A 26,393-nucleotide genomic window follows, 5' to 3' on the forward strand; every position below is an offset into this window, starting at 1 on the left:
ATATATATATATATATATATATATATATATATGATAGCTATATATATATATCAACAGTATATATATATAATATATATTATATATTATATATTATATTATTTATATTTAATAATTATATAATATATATATAAATATATTTATCCACGTGTCAACCAAAAGCAATCCCGTCATCAAAAGAATTAACAGCACTCGTGAAAGCTCTTCATCTGACAGCATCGATCCGCCACGTACAAATGTAAGTAAGTTAACATCTAAACGAAAGGAACCACAGAACTCAGGACTCCTGGAACGAACGTGAGATAATAGGACCCACGAAAGCAGAGAGGCAGCACGAACCCTTCCAATAATGAATGTTATCTCTCTCAATTGCTTCGAGCATCAATAACCCGGACTGGGTGCGCCCTTACTCTCAGGGGATGCCTAGTTGAGATGCTGCATCTGGTACTAATTGGGATCCTTGCATCGAAATTCAAAGGCAGCCGCAGGAAGTATACGATGCGCGGCCATGGGAAGCCGTTCTGTTGGAGTCGCTGTGTGTATGTGTGTGTGTGTTTTATGGGCGGGGGGGGTGGGGGTGAGAGGGGGTGGGGGCGTTGAAACGACCTCTTTGATGACCCATACAACGGCGTGGAAACTGAAGATGGCTGCATTTTGAAGGTTCCTAATAAATATATATATATATATATATATATATATATATAATATTATATATATATATATATATACATATATACATATATACCTATATATATATATATATATATATATATAATATATATATATATATATATATATACATATATATAAATTTTACGCCAATGACCTTTCCATTGTTTGTCATTTCACCTGAGCATCACCGAAAAAAATGGGGTCAGAGGGATGACTCAGAGTAAATCACTATACTATTCAAATTCAGTTCTCTCGACCATGCAATTACGAAAGGCCTCTTATTTTGTTCAGGGAGTTAGACAGGAGACCTGGATAGAAGGACGGGTGGGGGGGTGGGGGGCGGGGGTAATAAGGTACCTTATGGGCGCAATTTACATATGAACAAATTCTTTCCATTTCCGCCTCTGCTCAGACGTCAAAGGGGGCAAAGGTCATAGATAGAGGAGTTCCGAAGGGGCTTTTTCTGGTATCTTCTTTAATTGAATGAATCTGGAATCAATTATTAAGTTTTCATGCAGTGTTTAGGCCTGATTTTCAGCAGTGATTGTCTCGGTAAAAGTAAGTCAAATAACCAAAACTATTTAGCAAATAGATAAATAAATAATAACATAGACAGAACTACAATCCAATCTAATCACTTTGCGCAGATCACAAATCGGAATGTTCGATGGAGCATAATTAAAGTTTTAAGGCTACAATTGTTCGACTGCCTACGAAGACAATACATCCGCTGTACGGAAGTTTCACTTGAGACGGAATACAGAATTATACATAGCATGACCTACCGACAAAACTACACTAATTACACTGTAATCAGCTTAAAGATAATCTATCATTATATAATCACGATATATCAAGTAAAAATAGACCAGAAATGGCGTGTTATTGTTATGTATGTATAATATTTTAACACAAATATTCACTAAAATATATACTAGTGCATATATATATATATATATATATATATATATATATATATATATATATATTATATATATATATATATATATATATATATATATATATATATATATATAATATATATATATATATAGAGAGAGAGAGAGAGAGAGAGAGAGAGAGAGAGAGAGAGAGGAGAGAGAGAGAGAGAAGAGAGAGAGAGAGAGAGAGAGAGGCGGGGGGTGGCTGTTTAGCTTTTTCCGTCGGTCCAGGATTAAAGAACAGCAAAACATTTCCTCGGTTTGGGCTAATTACCATCTTTAATACTTCATAATTTGCTGATCATGACGCTTGTAATTATACGACTGATAAGCTTGGCAAGCGGGAGCGTCAGCAGGCTAATCTTATAAAAGGAACTGACCATCACAGATAACTATCTTGGACGATCAGCAAGGTTGCAAAAAGAAAATGGTGAGATTAATCTTTTGTTGTTGTTCTTTTTTTTATATTTATTTATGGCTGTTTTATGGTATCCTGATTTTCTAAGTACGGCTGCATATATATCAGTGTATTTCATCATGCTGATTTAGCAATGCGTATATAAATATATATATTCATATATTATGTATATGTATATAAATACACATATTTATATGTTCCAATGTATCAAAAAATCCTTATATGACGAAAAAAGTTCCTTAATGCCAGATATACCTTGAAAGTACTTTAGTGAAAGACGAGTATTCTGGCTGACATACTCCAGGAAAAATAAATAAATAAATAAATAAATAAATACTTATAACGGAGTTATAGGGTATTTGATAATGGCAGCAACAACCTAAATAATTTAGCTGGCATCAATTGGCAGGACATAAAACGCAAACAAAATGTATAAAACGTAGATATAATGAAGTTATAGTGTATCTGATAATAGTAGAAATGTATCAGCTTGAATCATTTAAATGAATAATAACAAATATAACACTCCATCTCGACAGCTCAAGAGTTTTTCTACATGGTACCCAAGTACTGAAGAGACGTGATAATCCAATTCCACAGCAGTTATGTAATAGTACGTAATAGTACAACACTAAACCTTTTCTTATCAAGAAAAACTGACTCGCATCCATGCATCCTCTCCATTCGTTTATGTCAACAACTACTCTGATAAAAATTAATTGCTGTGATCCACTGTTAATATTCGGACAGAAAAAATGTGGGAATTTTTGTCAGTGATGCAACACCGCGTAATAATTCCTTTGAGAGAATTTCCAGGGAAATTATTGCCTTTTTATTAAGGTCTGCTAAAATGACCATCATAACAAAAACGAGAAAGTACTATAATACTAAGATTGTTGTGAAAACGGTATTTCATAATTTATATCATATAACGTACCTACGATTACGATAAAAATATAATACACTAAGACTTTCATGTACTTTGAAGTACCTACGATTACGATAAAAATATATCATACTAAGACTTTCATGACCTTTGTAGTACATACGATTACCGTAAAATACAATATTTTACTAAGACTTTCATGTCCTTCGAAATACCTAAGATTACGATAAAAATATATCATACTAAGACATACATGTCATTTAAAGAACCTACGATTACGATAAAAATATAATATTTTACTAAGACATTCACGTCATTTAAAGTACCTAGGATTACAATACAAAATATATTAAACAAAAAATTTCAAGCTATTGGAAGTACCTACGATTATGATACAAAATATAATATTATACTAAGACTTTCAAGTCATATAAATTGGAAGTACCTACGATTACGATACAAAATATAATATTATACAAAGACTCTCAAGTCATTCAAAGTTCCTAGGATTACGATACTATATAATATAATACTAAGACTTTCAAGCCATTCAAACTACCTACAATCATAGTAAAACCAACTGACTCGACATAAAATTCGTAGTTTTTTTTTCTGTTACAATTTCCTTCCGAATTCAAGTCAACTCGCCTATGATTAAGCCTAAATATTGAAAATAAATTTAAATTAAAGTACGAACGATTGCCATAAAAAAATAGTAAAACACTACGGTTCTCATGTCATTTAAACTACTTACAATTATATATGTATATATATATATATATATATATATATATATATATATATATATATATATATATATATATAAAATACTGCAACAACATGAAAGTCGATTTCTTCAGAACTATATCGCCTAAGATTATACATAAATGAAAAAAAAAATCGTCATTTTACGACAAAAGACAAAAATAAAGTCGACTCGCCTATGATTACGCCTTAAAAAAAGATAAAGGAAAAATCCTTAAACTTTGCTAGGCTGAGGAATTTTTCCCATCTTCGCCTGCATGCAGCTCTCCCTTACTCCCTCCCCACACCCACCCTCTCCCCTCCCTACACCAGCGATCTAGCGTGATGAGCATCGTAAGCGTGACAATTAATGACTCTTAGCTGCCCATTACTGTTGAATCTTATCCCCGGACTCTTCCGCGTTGACATTTACTTACGGGGCCGAACACGAAAGCGCCGTGTTTCCGATCTTTATGGCCGACTTCTGCTTTTCGCTCAGTCGTTACATCACGGCGTGGCCAGTCGTGGTTGGGATGTGTGTGTGTGTGAGTGTATATATATATATATATATATATATATATATATATATATATTATATATATATATATATATATATATATATATATATATATATATATATATATATATATATATAATATATAGAGATATATGAATGCAATTCTACAAAATTTTCTCGAACGCTTTCTTCCAATACTTCATCTCCAATGCACAAAAATTTACTAATTCTAAATTGTTTTCGGGACAATTCTGATTCAAATTACTGCCATCAACTTTATTTACATCAAACATAAGATGAAAAGAGAGCAGAGATGAATTGTGGTAACTTGCAAATGGCAAAATCTAGAAGGTATTTCTGTTTAAATACAATGGCGTTAAAAACTGAAGTCACGCACTCATGAATCTTGTCTGCAAAGGGACACACACACACACACACACACACACATACATACATAGAAAGAGAGAGAGAGAGAGAGAGAGAGAGAGAGAGAGAGAGAGAGAGAGAGAGAGAGAGAGATTGTATTACATAACTAACCGCATTAGGTAAATATGTTCTCATGCGTTTGGATGGATTCATGACGTCATTAAAATTTTGATAAGAAATGTTTTATATATTTACTATATAGAATAAACACTACACAATTTTGCAAAATCTGAACATTTATAAAAACATTACCAATGGATTGAATGTTGTTATATCTTGACCAATATGCTAATCCTACACACACACACACACACACACACACACACACAAACAAACATATACATAATCTATATACATAATGTGCTTATGTTTATGTATGTATGTATGTATGTATGTATGACAGGGGATCTCTGGGTCAACACTAAACAATAAAAAAAAAACTAGTCTACATACGCACGGTAGCATAAACACGCACGCGCGTTAAAACCCTGACATAAAACATTCCTGTAACATCATGCTTATGCAACGGTAAAAGTCCGTACCTACTCGACAGTAGGCCGAAGAGAGAGAGAGAGAGAGAGAGAGAATCATCCCTGGCGCACCCTCAATCACTTCCGTCGGTCGTCAAATTCTTCTTCTTTACAGATACATTATCACGTTAAAGCGGCGTCTTTGAGGTAATGGCGAGCGTCAGTTTCTTCTCGTCATATTTATCCATCCTTCCAAGAACCGCCCTTTTATCCTGTCATCAATAATCCTGATGGATTGGGGAAATTAAAAAGGTTAATGTGCCTCCGGAAGAAATTAAATGGATAATGAGCTCTGGAAACTGTCTTGTCGAATTTCCAGTCGAAAGTTCCAGGTAGCAGTTGGGATTCTTGGAAAGCGACCGAGACTACATCGATCAATTTTCTGTAAGGATGAATATGGATGTTTTATTTCAAGAATATAAAGCCTGCGCGAAGACTTGCAGGAAAGAATGGTGGTTTGGAATCTATTCTTAATAATATGCTAACACACAACAGGTAATAGTTGTGTGTGACTCTGACTGTCTACGGGCAATGGATTTAAGTCATTAATACTATGCTAATTGGTAATAGGTAATATGTATCCGTATAGGCTATTTATTTGTGGCGTGTGACATATTTAGTCTACAAGTAATGTAATTCAATGAAAATCTTGACTATCGTATGTATATATATAATATATATATATATGTGTATATGATTAATTAATATCTATATATATATACAACTCAAATATTGCCATATTTAATTTTTGGACAATCGTATTATATTTTTTTGCATTCAGAGGCCAATAGCACGGACATCCTAAAGAGCTTTTATTGTCCACGTCCCGGTTAAAAAGAATAATGAAAATCGTGAAAAAACAAGAGACGGATCAGATTTTTAAAAGAAATGTTATGCCTGGGAAAAGAGAAGAAGCAGGAGAATGCCAGTAACTGCAGTATTGCAGTGGAAACAACAGCTTTCGAGAACTACTGATTTCCACAGAGTTAGCGCGGGAAGAGTTGGCATATTGGATGTTACGAGTCGCCTATATGGGAACGAATAATCAAAGATGCACTGGTATGGTGTCAGCGACATTGTCAAAACATCACCACCAGCACTCCATAAATGAAATGAAAATTCTGCAATAAAACATCATACACAAACTACTGAGGAAACTGCAATCACAAGAAAAACAAGAAAAACGAAAAATATACTACACAACAGCAGAGACGAAGAGTATTACAAAGCCTTCTTCCTTGTGAATCAGATAAAAAAAAAAAAATTAAAATCCAACATTAAAGATAAAAGGGCTTTTATACAGTACACCTTGAGCTTTAAAAATTGTCTTGCTTTTTCAGAAAGGCTGGAAGAAACTGGAACCAAAGTAAACGATTGATTAACAGAAGAAGGAAGGAAGGAAGGAAAATGGGTTGAGAATAGGGGGACGTCGCCTGCACTCGGTCTAGACCATGCGCCTAAGGTATGGAATGGGAGCGAAGCATTTGAAGTCAGGCAGAGGAAACATTAACACGGAGGTCGCGGAGGAAAGCGCATTTTGGAGAAGGCCATTAAAGGGGTATTAGTAGAGAATGGGTGGCAACAGTAAGCAGCCGTCAGTCACGATTCTATGGTAAAATGTTGCCTGGCAGGCCGTGACATTCCAATACCCAGGCCCGTCGCCAGCAGGCATGAGTCTTCTCTTGTTTGTTGCCTCTGCTATCGCGCATGAGGCACTTGGATAAATAAAACGAATTCTTACCCAAAATTATGACACGCGGTTCCCTTTGTACCATTCAGAGCAATAAAAATCACTAAAATTAAGAGAGAGAGAGAGAGAGAGAGAGAGAGAGAGAGAGAGAGAGAGAAAGGATCCTGCTCGTATATCTTGAATGAAAACATTGTCTGAAAATCTGGGTTGGTGGACATATTTGCAAACCTAGTTATGGTCGAAATTCTAATCAATTTCCTGCCATATTTACTTCAATTACGACAACGCTATACATCAATAAAAAAACTCTTACGATCTTGGATTTTAAATGTATCTTACAACGAAATGGGGGGAGGGGGTGAGCATCCAAAAACGTTGATGATGAAATCAAAAACCTATGAAACAGCATTCAAATCACAAAAACATAATGGTGAACATAAATGATGTTTATGACAATTCACAGAATAAATTAAACAGCAGTTCAGAAATTCTTGACAACGCATGAATTCAGGCAAATTACACATGTATAGGCGAGAGTATGAGAACCCGTTGATGGAGACATCTGAGTTAAGAACGTTCATGAAAATAATATGTGAAAAAAAGACCACAGCAGAGTATATAGTAATATTGCCTACCTGAATAATAATTAAGTTAACAGAAATACACAAAAATATCTGCATTTGCCAGACTATACCAGATCTTTCACCAATGACATGACTCAAGACAAGAAGCTAAGAAGCTTCTGAAGAATCAGAAAAGCAGCAATTTTTTTAGAACCTGACGAGAGCCACTAATGTATTAATAGGGAAGCTAGAGAAGAACAGACTGAGCCTATCACTATTCCTTTGAATCATTTGATTGAACGTGGAGAACTACAGTGGGAGAACTACATGGAACTGGAAAATCATCGCTATCACAACTTGAAAAAAAGTCTTCCATGCAAAGAACACCAAGCAGTGAACTCCTTGCAGAAAGAGTCAGGGCTCTGCAGGGCCGGCCCATCCGACGAGAGACGAGAGATTGAGAGGAGGGAGAGAGAGAGATTGAGAACCCGCGGTGGATTGAAGAGGGGAGATCATCCGGTGGACGAGGAGGAGAAGAGGATCTGGATCGACTTTTGGAGGGAGAAGAGGGCGGGAGAAGGGAGGAAGAGAGATAGGCGGGGAGAGAGAGGCGAGGATGAGGGGAGGCGAAGGTGAGGGAGAGAGGGAAGAGAGGAGAGACGGAGGAGAGGAAGAGGGAGGGAGAGCTCGGGGGACTGGAGGGAGTGGCGAAATTCGTAGGGAGAGAGGCCAGTGGAGAGAAGGAGGGGAGTGAGGGGAGGGAGCGGAGGGCAGCGCTGAGAAAAGAGAGAGTGATGAGCGAGAAGGTAGAGGAGAAGGAGGACATGGAGTGAGAGGGGGGCGAAGCAAGAGAGAGAGAGATGAAGACGAGGGAAGTGTTTGAGCGAGGGAGGGGATGGAGATGGGCGACGATGAGGGAGAAGATTAGAGAGGGAGAGAAGAGGAGAGTGGGTGGGGGGAAAAGAGGAGGAGAGAAGGAGGATGAGGAGGAAAGGGGAGAGGACGGAGTGAGGAGATCCGAGTAAGGGAAGTAGACGAGGAGAGGACGAGATGATGGGAGATGAGACGACCGATGGGAGAGAGAGCGAGAAGAAGGAAGACGGGAGAGAGAGGCCGGTCCCTGGAGAGATGACGAGTGAGACTGCGAGAGTCTGCCCGCTGGGAGAGTGAGAGAGAGAGATGAAGAGCAGAACTGGTGGGGTTCCACAGACAAGGACATAAAACAGCCCCACACCTCTTCATGCCTTTAGTTCTTCACTTTTCTTTGTGTTACCCTCTATAATATAACCACAAACAAATCACAATAAATACAGTGAGTAATGAAACCCCAACTTGGCAGCTGGCCAGAGCACAACACAGGTATTTAACTTGAAAATGGTTTAAGAAAAAGAGCTTGCTTATAGCAAATGAGTACTACCTATATTAACTTTGGGACAATTACACTTTCGGCACACATAACTAGTATCCTTAAAATATTATGGAAAGTAGTAACAAGTATAAAGTAATCTGTAGGCTTTAGGGTCTCTAAACCAAGTGATGCCCTAAGTCAGGTTAGAAACTTAGAATATATCCCTTTAGAGTATAATGCTCAATTAAGACCTACTAGGTATTCTAGCTTATGTTAGGTTAGGAGAAGCATTCGGCCAGATATTACACAAGAAAGGTTAAGTAAGTCAGAAAAATAAAATGCTCATGTGTTCACCATAAAATTAATTTATCATATACGTGAGTTATCCAAACCTTAAAGATGTACCACAATGATGATGGTCAAATGGGCCTAGATGCATCCTTTTTTTTTTCTTCTTCTTTTTTTTTACTGTTGTCAATAAACTAGCTTATTCCCTACAATGACCACGAAAAATATAGGTATAACTGGTTGCTTAAACAGTAACTGTAAATAATACATAAAAGCTGGCTGGAACAATATGCCCAATATATATCGACATGATTCATGGTTGGAACTAAAATTTTTGAACAGTAGGCTAACTAACATTAGGCCTAGCACTGGCATACAGACCACTACAGAACTCCATTAAAATCATTCAGAAAAAACCAGCTGGCTTCCAATTTGCGCTGCTACCTATATAAACTATTCTTGACCAACCGGGCTAAATTCAGGTAACTTAACGAATACGAGGACCTAAATTTGACAATGAAAATAGGCTAAAAAACACAACCAAGTTAGCATACTTGACCTAGGCCTAGTACTAGACTGCCTACTTACATTAAGCCTTGAAACCAGGGAAGCTGTCTCACCATCAGAAGGCTTGTTGTTGCTTGAACCTAAGTCTTTTAAATTTGCACACACACTTTATACCCACAAGGAAATAAAGGTATGATTTTTAGGTAATCATAAAATCGGATAAACTATGTAATACCTAACCCGATTTCACTGGCGTTAAACGACAACTGTAGTGTAAATAAAAACTAGAGCTGACATATGTGCCACATAATTAGATGTATATTTCACAATCGCGTAGGATTATGATTAATCTATTACCTTTAATGTCTTTTATATATAAATTATGTACACGAAAATGATATTTTACAAATCAAAAAGTTATATAGAATTACAAGTCTTTTTTAATAAAGTAGGAATAACTATTCGGTGTCTGCTGAAGTTTGTTGTGACATTCAGTTTGTACGTTTCGTCCACAAAACCAAAATACTATTAGTGTTTTATTCAGATGAATAATTGAATACTCTCGGTCGTGAATCGTGTTAATAGTCTTAAAATAAGTCATTTTTACGAGTTTTATCACGAGTGAGGCTCGAAGGTTTTCATGAAAGGTTAGTTGGTAAATTTAAGTGTGCATACTATGTCTAAGCTAGACCTAGGGTTTGCTTGTTTGGTACAGACTATGTTAGGCTTATGGCAGCCTAGTGGTCTTTGGGCTTAGCCAAATTTTATTTGGTTTGTAGTTTTATAAATTTACATAGACCGACTTTATATTGTTAGACGAATGGTAATTTTGACAATTAAATCAGAGATAACCTACCTAATGTATATTGTTAGACGAATAGTACTACTAGGGCTAGGCTAATTTTGGCAAATAAATCTGAGATAGGTAACCTAATCAAAGTCACTTGGGTAGTAATACCTAGATAGGTATAGTACCTAGTAATAGACTTACCACCTAGTAATTCAGGCCTACCTTACACTATGGCTATGTAAGCGGCAATGGTCTCTGCCAGGTCAAGACAGTTTAGGCCTATAGGTAACTCGACATTCAGCCGTTTAAAAAAATCTGCATTTACGACTAGTGGTGAGAATCGATGAATAGGCCTAGCCCTATAAATGTAGGCTAGTTGATGTAAGCTTCCAATTCAAAATTGTAGCAGTTTGTAGTACCACCTAGGTATTTATATAGGTAGGTAGTAGCCTATTAGCCTTTTTTTTACTTGTTAATCCATTTGCATCAATTAGGCCTATGTCACATATGGTAGATCTAAGTAATTGCTCCCCATCGGGTATTTTATTGGAAATTTATGTATTCTATTTGCTCATTAAGAATTAACTGCTATTTTTTGTCGAGCGACTGTAATTATACGCCCCCCCGCCAGGGGCTAGTATTAAACATGGCGAAATACATTTGACCCTCCAATCCCTAGTGGCTTTCGTATTTGTGGAACTGTTCTTGCAGTCCGTGCGGAGTTATTAATTAAAAAAACCTCACATATGTACATATGGTAGGTGTTTTGTGTAAAACACAAGTGTTTTTGGAGTTTTGACACGTACAGTATGTATAGGCCTAGGTACCATTGAAACATTTTTGTGGCCTAAGGGGTTCTAGGGGAGTGGGCAAATGTAAGCAGCTGAAAAATTATATACCAATGCCTAGCTCATGTATTTTGAGAGAAATTAACGTAATCATAATTTTACCTAATAATCAGAACTTTAATGAAAAAATGCCTTGATATAATTTTAATGTTTTTGTGAAAAACCTAGCCTAACCTAGAAATTTCTCCACAATCGAAGTCAGTGATTAAGTCTAGTCATGTTAAGGTTAAGATAGCATACATATCACATATGATTTAATATGGTTAGCATTTCATTTTTTTTGCATGTTATTCTTGGTAATTCAGACACTTGATATCCTTTTAAAATTAAATTTACCTTTACCACCAAAAATCCTTATTATTATAATTGCAAATATTGGATAGGAGAGTGGGTGTAATAAAAAAAATAACTGAAGTGTTTTCTTCAAAGTCATGAAAGAGAGAATATTGAGAAGAAAACTATCATTTCATTGAAAACATAAATTATAGTTGATGTACAGTATGTCACCTGAGAATTGATTATATTTAAATGAGGACATTGTTACTGATAGGCGGCAACCATCAGCATACTGTACTTGACTTTAAAGCAATTGCTTATACTTTCTCAAACAGGAGTTTGTAAAATCTTCCATCAGAGTACAGTATACAGTTTGTGGTACAAATATGAACATGACTGGTACTTAGATTTTAAACCTTTGTGTGTGAGTAATATGTAGTTTTAGGTGTCCATAACTCACACCTGATCATATTTTACAGGTGCATTACTGTAATTGTAATTTCTGGTTGGAATGTACGAATTTAGGTATTATAGTGTGATGTAATTGATAGATTTTGAAGTGTGTCTGTCTTAGGTGTTATTTCCAGCAAAGATGAAACAGTGTTGTTCAGATGCCCCTTCACAATATAAATATACGTAGATAGCAACCTTTTCTTGATTACTTAATATGGTAATTTTCTTTATTATATATTATGGTAATTTTTGTAGAACATATGTATAGGTTACAATGTTAACTAGTGCAGGTTAATTATTTGAGGGATGGTGGCTCTTCCAGTAACCATTGCTTTCCCAACTAGGCCAGGTGTTCCAGTCTTATTGTAAGACAGTTCATTTGCAGATGACAGCACATGCACATGAAGGGATTGTTCCTTAGCAGACCTGTATGCAGTGTAAAATGCAAATCAACTGAAAATAATGGTAAGTTATGAATACAGGCCCTTGTTGCCATGTTGTTCCAACATATTATGTGGAGTTTAAGCAAGCAGATGAAGACTTCCTTCTACTATGGAAGTTTGGGAAACAAGATTAATGTAGTTGGGCAGTCTCATGCTTGGGAAATAGTTCTCAAATTAATTTGTTAAAAAAATCACGTTTCTTCAACCAATGGGTGTATATAGTATTTATGTTGGTTGAAAAAAGATGATTTTTTAATTAAATTGTTTTGAGAACTATTTCAAAGCATGTAACTGCATCACTTTATGAAGCTTTGCTTTCACACTTCCTTAGGAGGAGTCTTCAATTGCTTGTTTAAACTTCACATACTGTGTAGGAAAAACATGGCAACAAGGACATGTGTTCATATTTTAGCAATATTTGCAGTTGATTTGCATTTTAAATGATTTGGCAATCCGTTGATGATACTCTCTGATATATAAAAGTCATGTAATTTGTAACTTTCATTTTCCAGAAATCATATTAATAATGGATTTGTCGTCTTTTTCAGGTCTCGCCTTAGAGTACTTAAGGTAAGTGATGATGTAAAACAGTACCAGAAGATTATATTGTTCGGTTGTGAAAGTTGTTATTTCATTTGTTCGGATGCAAAGACTTTGGTGTAATTCTGTTTAATTACAGTTCACTTGGAATCTATACATTTGTCCTCGTATAGGTAATTGGTCTGTTGATGAAGTCAGTTCTTGTAAAAAAACAAGCTTGACAATTGTCCGCTTTAATGACCATATTTTGAGAAGGGATCGATAAGTATTATTGAGTTTGGAACTTTGTGAACTGCTGCAGTTGTGACTTTGGAACAGTTAGTGAATGTTGCAGTTGTGAATTCTGTTGATTCTTTTTGGCAAATTCCTTATGAGAAAAGGTACTAAAGAAATCTCATATGAGACTAGTATATGTAGTTGGCTTTTGAAACGACAATTTCTAGTAATCATTTGCTTCATCTGTGAAACTGCTTCAAGAGGGTAAGCATATGTAAAGTCCTTGCGAGTCAGTTTTTTTTTTTTTTTTTTTTTTTGTAAACCAGTTGCAGTTTTGTTTTTATACATAAAGTTAAGAAATTTGAGCAGAAGGCTACAGTTTTTCTGGTATTCATTCGTATGTACGCACTTCATTTGCTGCTTATAGTTGTTTAAGCATAAAATCGGGATTTTTATTGTCGACTCGTAGTGGTGATCTCAGTTTTACAGAATTATAAAACCGTTTTGCGGGTAAATGGAAATAAGAGCAACTCTACGCCAATACAGAGCAACTAGGCGCAAAGGAAAGAGGTATTGTCTCCTTTTTTTTTTTATTAAAGAGAGGCATTTGTCATCCTCCTCCTCCTCCTCCTCCTCCTCCTCCTCCTCCTCCTCCTCCTCCTCCGAACGTTACAACCACCACCAAACACTCGCGTGAAAGTGTTCTCCTTTTCCCCGAGAACTTTTGCGGTTTTTGCCCCGCAAATTTCGCAGTCTAGTCTATGATTTCAACGTCGATTTTACAGCCTTTATGACAGGCTATGTTTTCGATACTCTGGGACAAGACGTTTTTCAGACATATATTATCATCGGTTAAAAAGATAAAAAGTGAGTCACAGAGGAGAGGATGACTGACTTTTGTGATGCAAAAAATAAACAAAAGATAAAAAATGGAGAGCAGATGGTCAAACAGCTATGATAACGGATGACTTTTAGTGCTTTGTAATGTTTACCTGACAGTAAATATACCTGTTGAACTTTTGATAGAGACGCCGTGACGTATGCGATAATGATGTTAAAAAACTGGAGTGGTACTTTGAACAGTATTGACAAGTGAATGTTAAATTCAGTAATGTTTTTATATTTTTTGTTTTATATACATATTTTATTTATTGTTATATTTATTGTATTTATTGTGTAATAATGACATTTTCTAATATTTGCGAAAACTAGATGCTGTTATTTTGCCTGTGTACTGTACATGATAATGATATTGTTCATTATTTTAAGTAATTATATATATATATATATATATATATATATATATATATATATATATATATATATATAATCACTTGAAAAAATGTAATAAACAATATTATTATCATGTACAGTGCACAGGCCTATGAAGTATATATTTTGTCAAGTACTTGTAACGCTTGAGGGCTGAGGCTTATCCGCACATTTAATTACCTAGATTGCATATGTATTTGAAGCTGTTTATAATAATGCCTTGTTGGTGAGAAGTCAGCTATCACTTTGAATTGATCCAGCACTTTTATTGGCTTGCTATCTTTATTAACCTCTGATTACCGAAATGAAATTTCTAACCGCGGTATGGAACTATGGAACATTTAAGTGAGAAAAATATGATTTCTCTCTCTCTCTCTCTCTCTCTCTCTCTCTCTCTCTCTCTCTCTCTCTCTCTCTCTCTCGGGTATGGATCATGGTCAGGCTGATTTGAGTATATTGTATTTTTTTATGATGGTTTATTTACATTTTATATATTTTCCGGTTTGATTAACTCTACCGCTACTCAAATAGCAAGAGCCCATGCTGGCATGGTGCTATACACTGTTCACTCTGCACTGTTTGCTTTACTCTCTTAACTGTGGCCTAGAAATGTTTTAAGGTTGCTCTTAGTTAATGCACCTTTGATAAGCAGTGAATGTTCAGTTCTTCGTCTTCTAGCCTCTAGTATAAATATGTAATTAGAAACTGCATATAGCAGATGATCAAGTGGATGTAGTTTAGTTTATTGTCTTGTAATTAACATGGCTTCCATTTGCACTCTCTCAGCCCTTACCTGCTAACTGTGAGTTTACCCAGTTACCAGATCTTGAGTGGATCTGTAACCTCTATTATTTGTGTATTTGGTTTTAGTCTTGATATTTTAATATTTACACCAGAATGGCAATCTGTTTCAAGGATCGGTATAGCTTCAAAATAATAAAGGCAGGGGCAGTAATTTCATGCTTCCGAGCTTGGAAACGGTTTGTGAGTGCACAAACTCTTCTATACCTCCACCAGAGTCAGTGTATGTAGAGCATAAGACCAAAGATACTCTCACCCGCCGAGTGACATCATCGCCTAGAAATTCACACTTTCGTTAATTGTAAGGTCAGGCTAAAGGAACCTGCCAATGTTTTCGTTTAAGCCTCTGGCATTTTGAGGCCGACGACGAAGAGACAAAAGACAAAAGACGATCGATTACGACGGCTGTCTCTTTGCGTCTGGTTGTTTGCCTAGACTCAGAGGAGTCGTGACAGTGCCTCTCAAGTTCGCTCTTAATTACAGGCCATTTTGGCGCTTAAGATCAGCCAGCCCCCCACTTTTCCTTTTCATTGGTTATTGATGGTATTGGCGTGTGCTGCTCTTCCTTTAGGTGTGGATGAACTTGAAATCTTAGTTGGGGTGATTCGGCGACGGATTACAGGAAAAGATTTTTTTTTTTTTTTTTTTTTTTTTTTTTTATTTTTTTTTTTTGAAGGAAATACACACCGTTCATCGTCACATTTCTAGATCTGTAGAGCTGGCTCTATAGACCTAGATTAGGAGACGGATTGTAAGAAAGAACTATAACTTAATTTGAAGGATATTCAAACAGATCAAATTCACTTTTCTAGGCCTATCCGAGGTGTGCTCCTGGATAAGGAGCGAGAATTGGAGAGTGAAGGATGCACTTTTCAGTTTAGTGTGAGAATTGTATCGGGGCAAGTTTTGGAGGTTAGATTATAAGAGACCAAAGAGATGAACTGCAAAAGACATAGGTTAAGTACATCTTAGTTTTACCAGACCACTTAGCTGATTAACAGCTCTCCTGGGGATGGCCCGAAGGATTAGATTATTCTACTTGGCTAGGAACCAATTGGTTCTTAGCAACGGGACCTACGACTTAATGTGGGATCCGAACCACATTATATCGAAAAATTAATTTCTAATCACCAGAAATAAATTCCTCTGATTCCTCTCTGGCGGTAGCGGGAAGCGAACTTGGGCTACCAAATTGATAGTCGAGTACGGAACCCACTCGTCCAGTGAGGAACTGTAAAAAGACGTAAAACTGGGGCGATTCGGAGGCGGATTGTATGAAAGGAGCGTCATTTAATCTGAATGTTTATTCGGCTCGACCAAAGTTGCATTTTTAGACCTGTCGGGTGGATTTGTAGACCTATAAAGCTGCTGGATCGTAAGATTTGTTCTTGGATAAGGAACAGAAAATATTGCCCGAAAGATATGCGCTTTAATTAGGTGTGTAAACTGGAGGGAAACCAAATTTTGGAAGTTGAATTGCTAGAGACCATACTATGAGATGAAAATAAAAAGGGGGAAGCAATTTTATCTCTGTGACAGACGACTTGGAAAAAAACTAGTACTATTGAAGAAAGTAAACTTAGTTTTGATGTATATAAGTGAAGCTGCAGTATCTTGAATATTTCCAGATTCATGGTTATATGATTAGGAATGAATTTATGATTATTTATGCTGAATATTCCATTGTGGATAGAAGCTCAAGCACGAAATAAGGCGTGTATATAACCGAACTTCCATAAATATTATAAATATAATAGGGAATTTTTACGAATTATATTGTCTCTGTCTAGCATTTTGGTTGGCTGTGATATTTTACAGCGCCATGAAAAAATATATCGCTCTAAGGAAGTAACAGAGTTTATTGATTTTGTGTATTTATTTATTTATTTATTTATCTGTTTATTTATTTATTTTCTTTTGCATTGACACCGTCCTTAATTTGGGGACATATTGCATCATAAGTGATCAGGGAAACCCAGTTTTGTAGTCTTGATGTTTCTCCAGAGTCCGTTTCTGGGACCGTGTTTTAACCTCTCTCTCTCTCTCCTCTCTCTCTCTCTCTCTCTCTCTCTCTCTCTCTCTCTCTCTCTCTCTCTCAAGTCATTGTCGCACCCAGTTCGCCTTTACCCTTTAGCCTGGCAGCGTTCCCAACTGTCGGCTTCTGACCCCTAGCCAAGAATTTTTTTGGGTAAGAATTCGTTTGATTTATCCAAGTGAATTTCTCTCTCTCTCCACACGCGCACACAAATTAATTGTATATATATATATATATATATATGTGTGTATATGTATGTATGAATGTATATGTATAGTATAATATAAATATATATATATATATATATATATATATATATGTGTGTGTGTGTGTGTATGTATGTATGTATGTATGTATGTATGTATGTATGTATGTATGTATATTATTTCGTCCATTTTCTGAGTATCTCATACACACTATAATTAAATCCCGGTAAAAGTGGAGAGAGAAATTAGTTCAATTAAATATATAAAAAGGAACCCATCAAAGAATAACTTCCGTTAAAGGGATAGTGCCGTCAGTGCACCTCCCGCGGTGCACTGTAGGCATTGCTTAAGGTTATTCGCCGCGTCCCTTCTGCCCCTAGCTTCAGCAACCCCTTTCATTCCTTTTACTGTAACTGCATTCATATTCTCTTTCTCCCATCTTCCTTTCTTTAACCCTCTTTTTTACCGTTAATTTTTACCGTTAATTCCCCTTTAAGCGCTGAATGACCTCAAAGGTCCCAGATGATGGCATTGGGCCTAAATTTTATATTCCTTTCCAGTGAAAGATTAACTATTTTTAAATGCTCTGTCCAAGAAAACATTGAAAGGGAAATTACAAAAATAAATAAATAGATAAATAAATAAAAAAATAAAAACAAAAGCAGGAAAAACTAAAACGAAGATTTGAACACTGATCTGGTGGCAAATTGACCTTTGACCTAATGTATCCGGACATTTCGTGACCCGCGATTTTTTTTTAAGTACTTAGTGGGGCATAATCTTTGTGGTGCTCAGGTAAAGCACACATATATTTATGGGCCGGATATGAAAGCATGTTGGTGGCCTTGCGAAATATGGGCTCGGGTTTATCTTTTTTTATTTCTTTCTTTCAAGAGGGCTGCTATTATAAAGGAGTTTCAAGGCCCTGTGGCAAATTAGTTGATGCTTAAGATTGTAATGATTATGTGCTTGTATAAAAATAGCTGGAGCTTATATATATACATATATATATATATATATATATATATGAGATATATATATATATATATATATATATATATAAGCTCCAGCTATTTGTACACAAGCACATAATCATAAGAATCTTCAGCATCCAACTAAATTATAACAGGGCCTTGCAACTCCTTTATAATAGCAGCCCTCTTTAAAGACAAAAAAGATACACACACACACACAGAGAAAAAAAAAACTGTACACCCTTTTCCGTATTCCGAGCAGAGATTGCGATAAGGATATTCAGTCAATGTACCTTTATCGTTCTCCTGTTTCCTTTTGATATTAGTTATCCATCCTCTTCATCCAAAGTATTTCCTCTACTACGCTGAAGTATTTAGAAGTTAAAATAAGTCGGGATTTGGACTGAGTTTTCAATATACAAATCTCTCCGCTTTCTTAAGGTCAGCTTCCGTCAACTTCTCCCGTCACTTTTAATTAGTATTTCTATAGTTATTCTCAAAGCGACATTCGTTTCTGATAATCGTCTTCCGTCTACAATTAAAAAACTTGACACTAACTGTTTCTGCGCCACCTGAGCAGACAAAAATTGCTTTGAAGTAGGTTCCGGTTCCAGTAAAAACTCCAAGAGGAAGTTGTTCGGTAGGCCGCAAAATTGATTTAAGGAACCGCAAATTGATTTGAAAGCCAGCCGTGGTTACGGAGAGAGAGAGAGAGAGAGAGAGAGAGAGAGAGAGAGAGAGAGAGAGAGAGAGAAATTGCTTGCTTGCTTATTCAAAGTTTTTTACTCTTTACTTAGTAGGTAATTAGTTCCCTTTTACAGAAAAAAAGAGTTACATAACGAATATTGCATTATATATATGAGCAGTGTAATGTGTAGGATATATTAAAGTTCATATAGTTTGTCGTGATATAAAGCTGCAGAAAATGTTATTTTTCTTTTCGTTTATGTATAGTCTTTTGGTTTTTAAAGATAATTATCTTTATGCTGTTACTTCAAGGCCTATTGTCAGTTAGAGTTATGTGCATTTATACGCAGGGAGGTTTTCTTAATGAATAATGTTTCATTATGAATGATAAGTACTTCACCTTTGAAGTAGCGAATATGAAAAGTATATATGATACAAGCCTAACAGAAGGTATATGTATATATGTATATGTGTGTGTATATATATATATATATATATATATATATATATATATATATATATATCATATATATATAGAGACCTTCCTTGCAAGTTGTATGGTCCATTTAGTCTTGTTCCATCAATTTAGAAATGCTTATTCCATGTAATCTTTTGCATTCAAAGAAACTCGAAGCTACATGAAATAAATATTGTATTCAGAAAAATTATTCTGTTGATTTTCCATCGTCTGTAACAAGTATGTAGTGCGTTCAGGAACTAGGTCACGTCAAGTTGACCTTAGGGAATCGAGTAGGGCCAGTTTCTGCGGACGTTAAAGAAGTATTACGACTTCGCCAGCGAAGTCGTCTTTCTCCTTTTATGGGAGGCAAGGTCGTATTTCAATTCGTCTCGGTCAAGTTCATCATTCTCCAAATTTCGCAAAGTCGTTATTATGTAATGTTTATAAGGTCAGAGAGAGAGAGAGAGAGAGAGAGAGAGAGAGAGAGAGAGAGATTGAAGTCTATCCTGTCTTAATTGTCACGGGGAAAAATACAAAGAGAGAGAGAGAGAGAGAGAGAGAGAGAGAGAGAGAGAGAGAAGTCTATCCTGTCTTAATTGTCTCGGGAAAAATACAGAGAGAGCGAGAGAGAGAGATAGAGAGAGTAGAGAGAGAGAGCGATTGAAGTCTATCCTGCCTTAATTATCACGGGGACAATACAAAGCGAGAGAGAGAGAGAAAGTCTGTCCTGTTTTATTTATCACGAGGAAAAAATACTAGAGAGAGAGAGAGAGAGAGAGAGATTTGAAGTCCGTCCTGTTTTAAGTCAACACGAGGAAAAACTACGTTTGAGAGAGAGAGAGAAAGAGAGACTCAACTACCCATTTATCCTAATCACGACCGATTAAATTATATATAATGACGAGTCTTTGAATGACCACGCGACGAACTAAGTGGACAGAAATCGTTTCATTCGTTCGAATTTATTGTAGCCCTAATAACAGGGTTGGCAAGCGTGGCTGCAATCGAGTACCTTGATATATTAACTACTAGAATCGTGCGAAGTTAACGTTTTAATGGTTTGAAAGATGAGAGTCACTTAAGATGTAATTCGTGTGTTTTTTTTTTTTCTTCGTTTATTTTACAAATTATGAAACTCTTAGAAAGGAAATTAGGAGAAAGTTGTTCTCTAACAAGTTGTCTAGTCCTTAGAAAGAAAATTAGGGTATTTTATTTTTTATTTTTTTACAAATTGTCTTGTCATTTTTTTTATTTTACAAATTGTCAAGTCCTCGGGAAGGAAATTAGGAGAAAGATATTTAATTTTTATGTTATTTAGTAATTTATTTTTCTTAAAAAATGTCAAATCCTTAGTAAGGAATTTGGAGAGTTTTTTCGTTTTCAAATTGTCATTGCAGTTTACAAATTTTCAAGTCTTCAAGAGGGAAATTAGGAGAAAGATTTTTAATTTAATTTTTTTTACCATTTTTATTTAATTTTTTGAACAAATTGTCAGGCCCTTAGAAAGGAAATTAGGGTATTTTATTTATTTTTTTTTAAATTGACATTTTCTTTTACAAAATCTCAAGTCCTCAAGAAGGAAATTAAGAGAAAGATTAAAAGTTTTTTTTTTTTTCAATTCTTTAGGAACAAATTAGTGATTTATTCATGTTATTATTGTTTTTCAAATTCTCAAGTCCTCAGGAAGGAAAATAGGAGAAAGAGGGCGAAGAAAAGAAAAGGGGTCGAAGAGCCTGATAATTAAGATCTCTGCAGAGGGAAAGTGATGACGTATTTTTTCTGGCTTTAAATCATTGGTCAGTAACGTCATTTCACTTCGCGTAGAGGTCCTGTATACGAATCCGAACTTGGGATTTCCCCTGGTGTTCCCGTGACCCGTTTAGCCTCGTTTTCTCGGTTCATGAATTCCCAGTTTTCCTAATTCAGTTATGTACTTTTTTAATGTGACCTCTTTCATGTGGAGAGATGTGAAGTGATGTAACATTCACGTTGGATTAATTTTGTTTCGTGTGGAGAGTAAAGTTTTGTCCTAATTTATGTGGGTCTGTCTCAACTTTTAAATGATCTGTTTTGTACCACATTTATTAGGCCGTCTTTTCAGCATCTCTCTCTCTCTCTCTCTCTCTCTCCTCTCTCTCTCTCTCTCTCTCTCTCCTCTCTCTTCTGCTTGCCTGCTAGTCTCTGTGTATCCTGAACTTTATTTTCGGTATTTTAATCACCCTAATATTATTTCATGACACAGAAAGGAGGAGGAGGAGGAATAGTAGAAGGACGAAGGTGGGAGGGGTAAGAGGAAGAGGTAGTGGAGGAGGACGAGGGGAGGGGATAGAGGAGGATGGGAGGGGAGGGGAGAGGAGGTAGGAGGAAAAGGAAAAGGGGGAGGAGGAGGAGGGAAGGAGAAGAAGGTGAGGGCAGCAAGGCATATATATATATATATATATATTATACATATTATATATATATATATATATATATATATATATATATATATATATATATATATATATATATATATAGACAACACACACACACACACACACACACATATATATATATATATATATATATATATATATATATATATATATATATATATATATTTATATATTTCACAAGACTAATTATGCCATTGGACTCGACCTCCAAGTCCTTTTTTAGATGCCATAAACCATAAGTAATTATAGGAATTTATTTTGAGTGAGGGATAGACGGGAGTGGACCAGCTGGGGCCCCCATGTAAATAAAGGAAGCAGAAGAAGAAGAAGAAGAAGAAGAAGAAGAAGAAGAAGAAGAAGAAGAAATATCTGTGTATATTTTTTTCTTTGTGCGTTTTACGAGTCAAAATTGTCGGTTGCTTTTGGTAATGTTTTCTCGTGTGAGAGTTATTTCTAATAGAGGTTTTTTGTTTTAACTTAAATAACATTTTTTGTGGGAGTAGTTTATTTTTTTTATAAAGCTCTCATTATTCGGATTATTTTCTGAATTTATTGCTTGCTTTATTTTTGTGTTTGAAACATAACATTGCAGTTTACAAATTATTATGTATTGTTTATTACTTGCCTTTTTTTCTTTAATTGGAAAGTGATATCTTAGTTTATGCAGTTACACATGCTACTTCTGTGTGTGTGTGTTTGTGGGCGTGTCGATTTTACAAGATTTAACAAATTGTATCTTATTTATACATCATTAAATCGACTCTGGTTGGTAGTTAAGGAACTAAATATACTCTCATTTATTTTTAAGCAAATGTTTGACTTGATATTTTCAGCCGGTGTTTGAAAATAAACATAGAAATAAACACAGCTATATAAATCTCTCTCTCTCTCTCTCTCTCTCTCTCTCTCTCTCTCTCTCTCTCTCTCTCTCTCTCTCTCAACCACTTGAAATAAAAAGGAAATTGTAGACACCTGCAGTACAGGATATGGAGTCAAAATGCAGAGAAGTAAGCCAACACAGATTTGCAGTCCCACTGTAATGAATAATTGCTAAGGGATGTATGTAGGTCTCTCTCTCTCTCTCTCTCTCTCTCTCTCTCTCTCTCTCTCTCTCTCTCTCTCTCTGTGATATATATATATATATATATATATATATATATATATATATATATATATATATATATATATTATCTACAATAATTAATTCCTCGTCCGACTAATCGGCCATCCCGTTAATTTTGTTCCTGATAAGTAAAGTCTTATATGTATCCAGATATTACCAACACATACACACACATACACATACACATACCAAATAGGTTAATCTGGATCCTGTTACGCAAATTGGCTTCCAGTTGAATTAAAAGATCATTATCAATGTCTATATGTATATATATATATATATATATATATATATATATATATATTTATATATATAAATAAAATGTATGTGAATAGATGTATGTACAGACATGTATGTGTATATATATATATATATATATATATATATATATATATATAGTAGTATGGAAGATTGCAGTTATCCATATTGTTTAAAAAAAAGTTTTATGACATTGGCTAGATTACAAATTAAATTATGCCTTTCGATGCAACATCATAAAGTTATATTGGTATCACTTGATTTATACATTAATGAAAGTATTTTAAAACAAACCATAGGCTTTATATTCTTTTATTTCATTCTCTGTTTTATAATATTTTTAGAACAGATTTTTGAAAATAAATATTTGAATAACTTATGGAGAGCTAGAACTGACATTTTCCTTGCGAGGTACACACAAGTCATAGGGTGATTTTAAGCAGGAACTCCATAACCGCTTGAAGGAGCAGTTGCTTGAGGAACTCCGTAAGTGTTGGAGAGGGAGATGTCAGAGGCAGCTCCTACAAGGGCATCGTCAGCAACCTTGCCGATGTCAGCGTTGAGGCTGACGAACTGCTGGGAGGCGGCACAGTCGACGTTGAACCACCAGTCGCAGACGAAGTACTGCTGGTTGAAGATGGAGCCGTTGGGGCAGAGGAAGGAGTCCTGGCGGCCGTCGAATTGGCAGATGTGGAAGACCTGGCAGCCGGCTTCGTCGGCGACGTCAGCGTAGTACCCTGGGAACTGCTGGTCGGCGCAGGAGAAGCCGGTGTCTGGGACTGAGGCCAAGATTGGGTAGTCCTGCCCAGGGACGCCTCCGCCGGGGATGTTAGCGGCCAAGGCGGCGATGGGGTCTTCTTCGGCTTCAGCGGCGGCTCCGTTGAGGGTGGAAGCAGCGGCTTCTAATTCAGGAGCGCCGTAGGAGTATCCGGGGGCTGGGGATGGCTCTGGGAGGTCGTAACCCACCTGAGGGTGGGCTGCTCCCAGAAGAGCTGGAAGGAGAGAGAGGTGTTGGAAGGTTAAAGTGTATTTTGGACAGAGTCTGTTTATTTGTGTTAAAAGTTTTTTATAGGAACTTGCACTCAATAAAGGAATAAAATAAATTGCTTTTTATTTTATTTATATGTTTTATATATATATATAAATATATATATATATATATATATATTATATATATGTATAGTATATGTATATGTATATATATATATATATATATATATATATATATATATATATATATATATAAATAAAAGCACACTATGAAATATACTCATAATTTTTTTCATTTATGATGTGCCGAAAGATCAGAACCATTTATAAAGAAGAAATGGACTTTGAAATGTCCGAATGTTTGATGGTCATAAAAGACAAAAGGGAATATTAATTGCGGATAAATTACTGATAATTTCCGTTGGACCGCAGTTATGGCGCTTTTACGTAATAATTACAGCTTACCTTCTCCCTTTTCGAAGCCAGAGGACGAAAAAAATGATATTAACTGTCCCATAAGTAAATGATATCCTCAAGAAAATCTATTTAAATTGATATCTACAAAACAGAACGACCCACTATTCCATATCCTACCGAGAGCAATAAGGACGAAAACAGACTTGACCACCATCGTTGCAAAAGCGAAAGAATCAGGCGAGGGGAAGATTGGGGGTCTTTCAAGAATGCAACTCCAGCTTGATCTGCAATGCCCAGGATTCCTTCTGCCTCTTAAATACGGCTGGAGATGGGCATCAGGCAGGGTCAGCCAAGGCCGCTTTGATGTCCGAAAGAGAGTAGGGCAGAGGAAGGTTAATGATGCAATTGGGGTAATGTGATTGATCCCGAGTCGTTTGAGGTCATTTGTTTTCATCGTAAGTGTTAAAGGAAGTTGTTTGGAATAATATATATTACAGATTTTCATATTAATGTTTTGCTTCTGATTGTTATAAATATAGAGGTTTATTTACCTCTTCTGTATTTTGTTTTGTAAATGTTGTGTTTATGTCGTTAATTTTTTATATTCGTACGTTGAGAAGGTTGAATGAAAAGTTCATCAATTTGGATATATTTAGTCCCTGGTACACTGGTCTTGCATTCAGGTATATTTACTTGAAATATTAGGTACAGACCATTTCTTTCAATATTTCACAAGTAACCTTTCCGCATGTTTGTGTAGGACCTTGACGATTTCCATATTGTTTTATTGCTGTTGGTGTTATTTCATTCAAAAATCGAAAATTGTTTTTACATGCATTATCTGACAGGGTAGCCAGAAGATTCTCGTATCAAAATTAATGCTCTTCCTTTCAATACCGGGATGAAATTATATTTAGATTTTGAGAGTCAATCTTCTTATCCCGTTTATTCCGCTTCAGCTCGTTTGTCAGTTTACAGCCTTCAGGTTTTACACATATTACTTTAGACAGTGCACTCTTGTGCTCTTTCATTGTAAGCCTCCTCCACTTTCTCCTTTTTTTCACATGTTAGTCCTCACAAATCCGACGTGAATTATGTGAAAGTTAGTTTTTTCAAATGCCGTATAGCTTTGAACTCTTACACCACTTACTTACAGAATTTTGAATACTCTACCTTCTTCGGTATTCCCTAAATTATTTTAACTTTTATTGTTTCATGAGGTGAATCTATCAATTACTTGAAGTATCTTTTAACGCACTTTATTGAGGTGCCGGGCAGATTTCAGCAGTTCCTCGCCTCTGTCTCTTACCCTAAGAAAGAGATATATATATATATTATATATATATATATAATATATATATATATACATATATATATAATATATATATATATATATATATATATATATTTTATATATATATATATATATATTCATTTACTCATTTAACACTTTTTTTTTCTCTCTCTCTCTTTGGTCCTTGGCGAATGTTGAGGCGGCATGAAACACATAATGGAATATGGCTATTGATTCAAGACAATAGAAAGCATTTGCCAATACATTCTTTTTCTTAATGAATGAACGAATGTCCGGTGAATATTATGCTTGCATGCGCTTTGCATATTTGCATTTCTTTGCTTATAT

General features: G+C 35.5%; 2 protein-coding genes and 1 long non-coding RNA gene across 4 annotated transcripts in view; 1 reads left to right on the plus strand and 2 right to left on the minus strand.

Moving 5' to 3' along the window:
* The window catches only part of LOC135208707 (dynein intermediate chain 2, ciliary-like), a 203,211-nt gene extending 193,405 nt beyond the window's left edge, over positions 1-9,806 (minus strand). The window contains 1 exon segment of the mRNA XM_064241184.1: positions 9,609-9,806. The gene's annotated coding sequence lies outside the window, so the exon portion shown is untranslated.
* A 198-nt stretch (positions 9,807-10,004) lies between these two features.
* Positions 10,005-26,393, plus strand: part of LOC135208711 (uncharacterized) — a 165,530-nt gene continuing 149,141 nt past the window's right edge. For both annotated transcript variants that reach the window (XR_010313207.1, XR_010313206.1), the window contains exons 1-2: positions 10,005-10,174; positions 12,886-12,907. This is a non-coding gene — a long non-coding RNA (uncharacterized LOC135208711). The remainder of the gene's footprint in view (positions 10,175-12,885; positions 12,908-26,393) is intronic.
* On the minus strand, positions 23,641-25,058 carry LOC135208231 (uncharacterized). Its single transcript, XM_064240353.1, has 2 exons — positions 24,929-25,058; positions 23,641-24,336 (listed from the first exon to the last, which is right to left on the minus strand). The coding sequence occupies exons 1-2, from the start codon at positions 24,963-24,965 to the stop codon at positions 23,780-23,782; spliced, it is 594 nt and encodes a 197-aa protein (XP_064096423.1). The 5' UTR covers positions 24,966-25,058; the 3' UTR covers positions 23,641-23,779.

The sequence above is a fragment of the Macrobrachium nipponense genome, chromosome 35 (assembly GCF_015104395.2).
Source record: "Macrobrachium nipponense isolate FS-2020 chromosome 35, ASM1510439v2, whole genome shotgun sequence".
Lineage (NCBI taxonomy): Eukaryota > Metazoa > Arthropoda > Malacostraca > Decapoda > Palaemonidae > Macrobrachium > Macrobrachium nipponense.

What these genes read in the sequence shown, in the direction of transcription:
- LOC135208231 (XM_064240353.1), bottom strand. Translation starts at nt 24,965, where the DNA reads ATGGTGGTCAAGTCTGTTTTCGTCCTTATTGCTCTCG. An exon ending in TTTCGTCCTTATTGCTCTCG is followed by an intron (nt 24,337 to 24,928) that starts GTAGGATATGGA and finishes CTCTCCTTCCAG; the next exon opens with CTCTTCTGGGAGCAGCCCAC.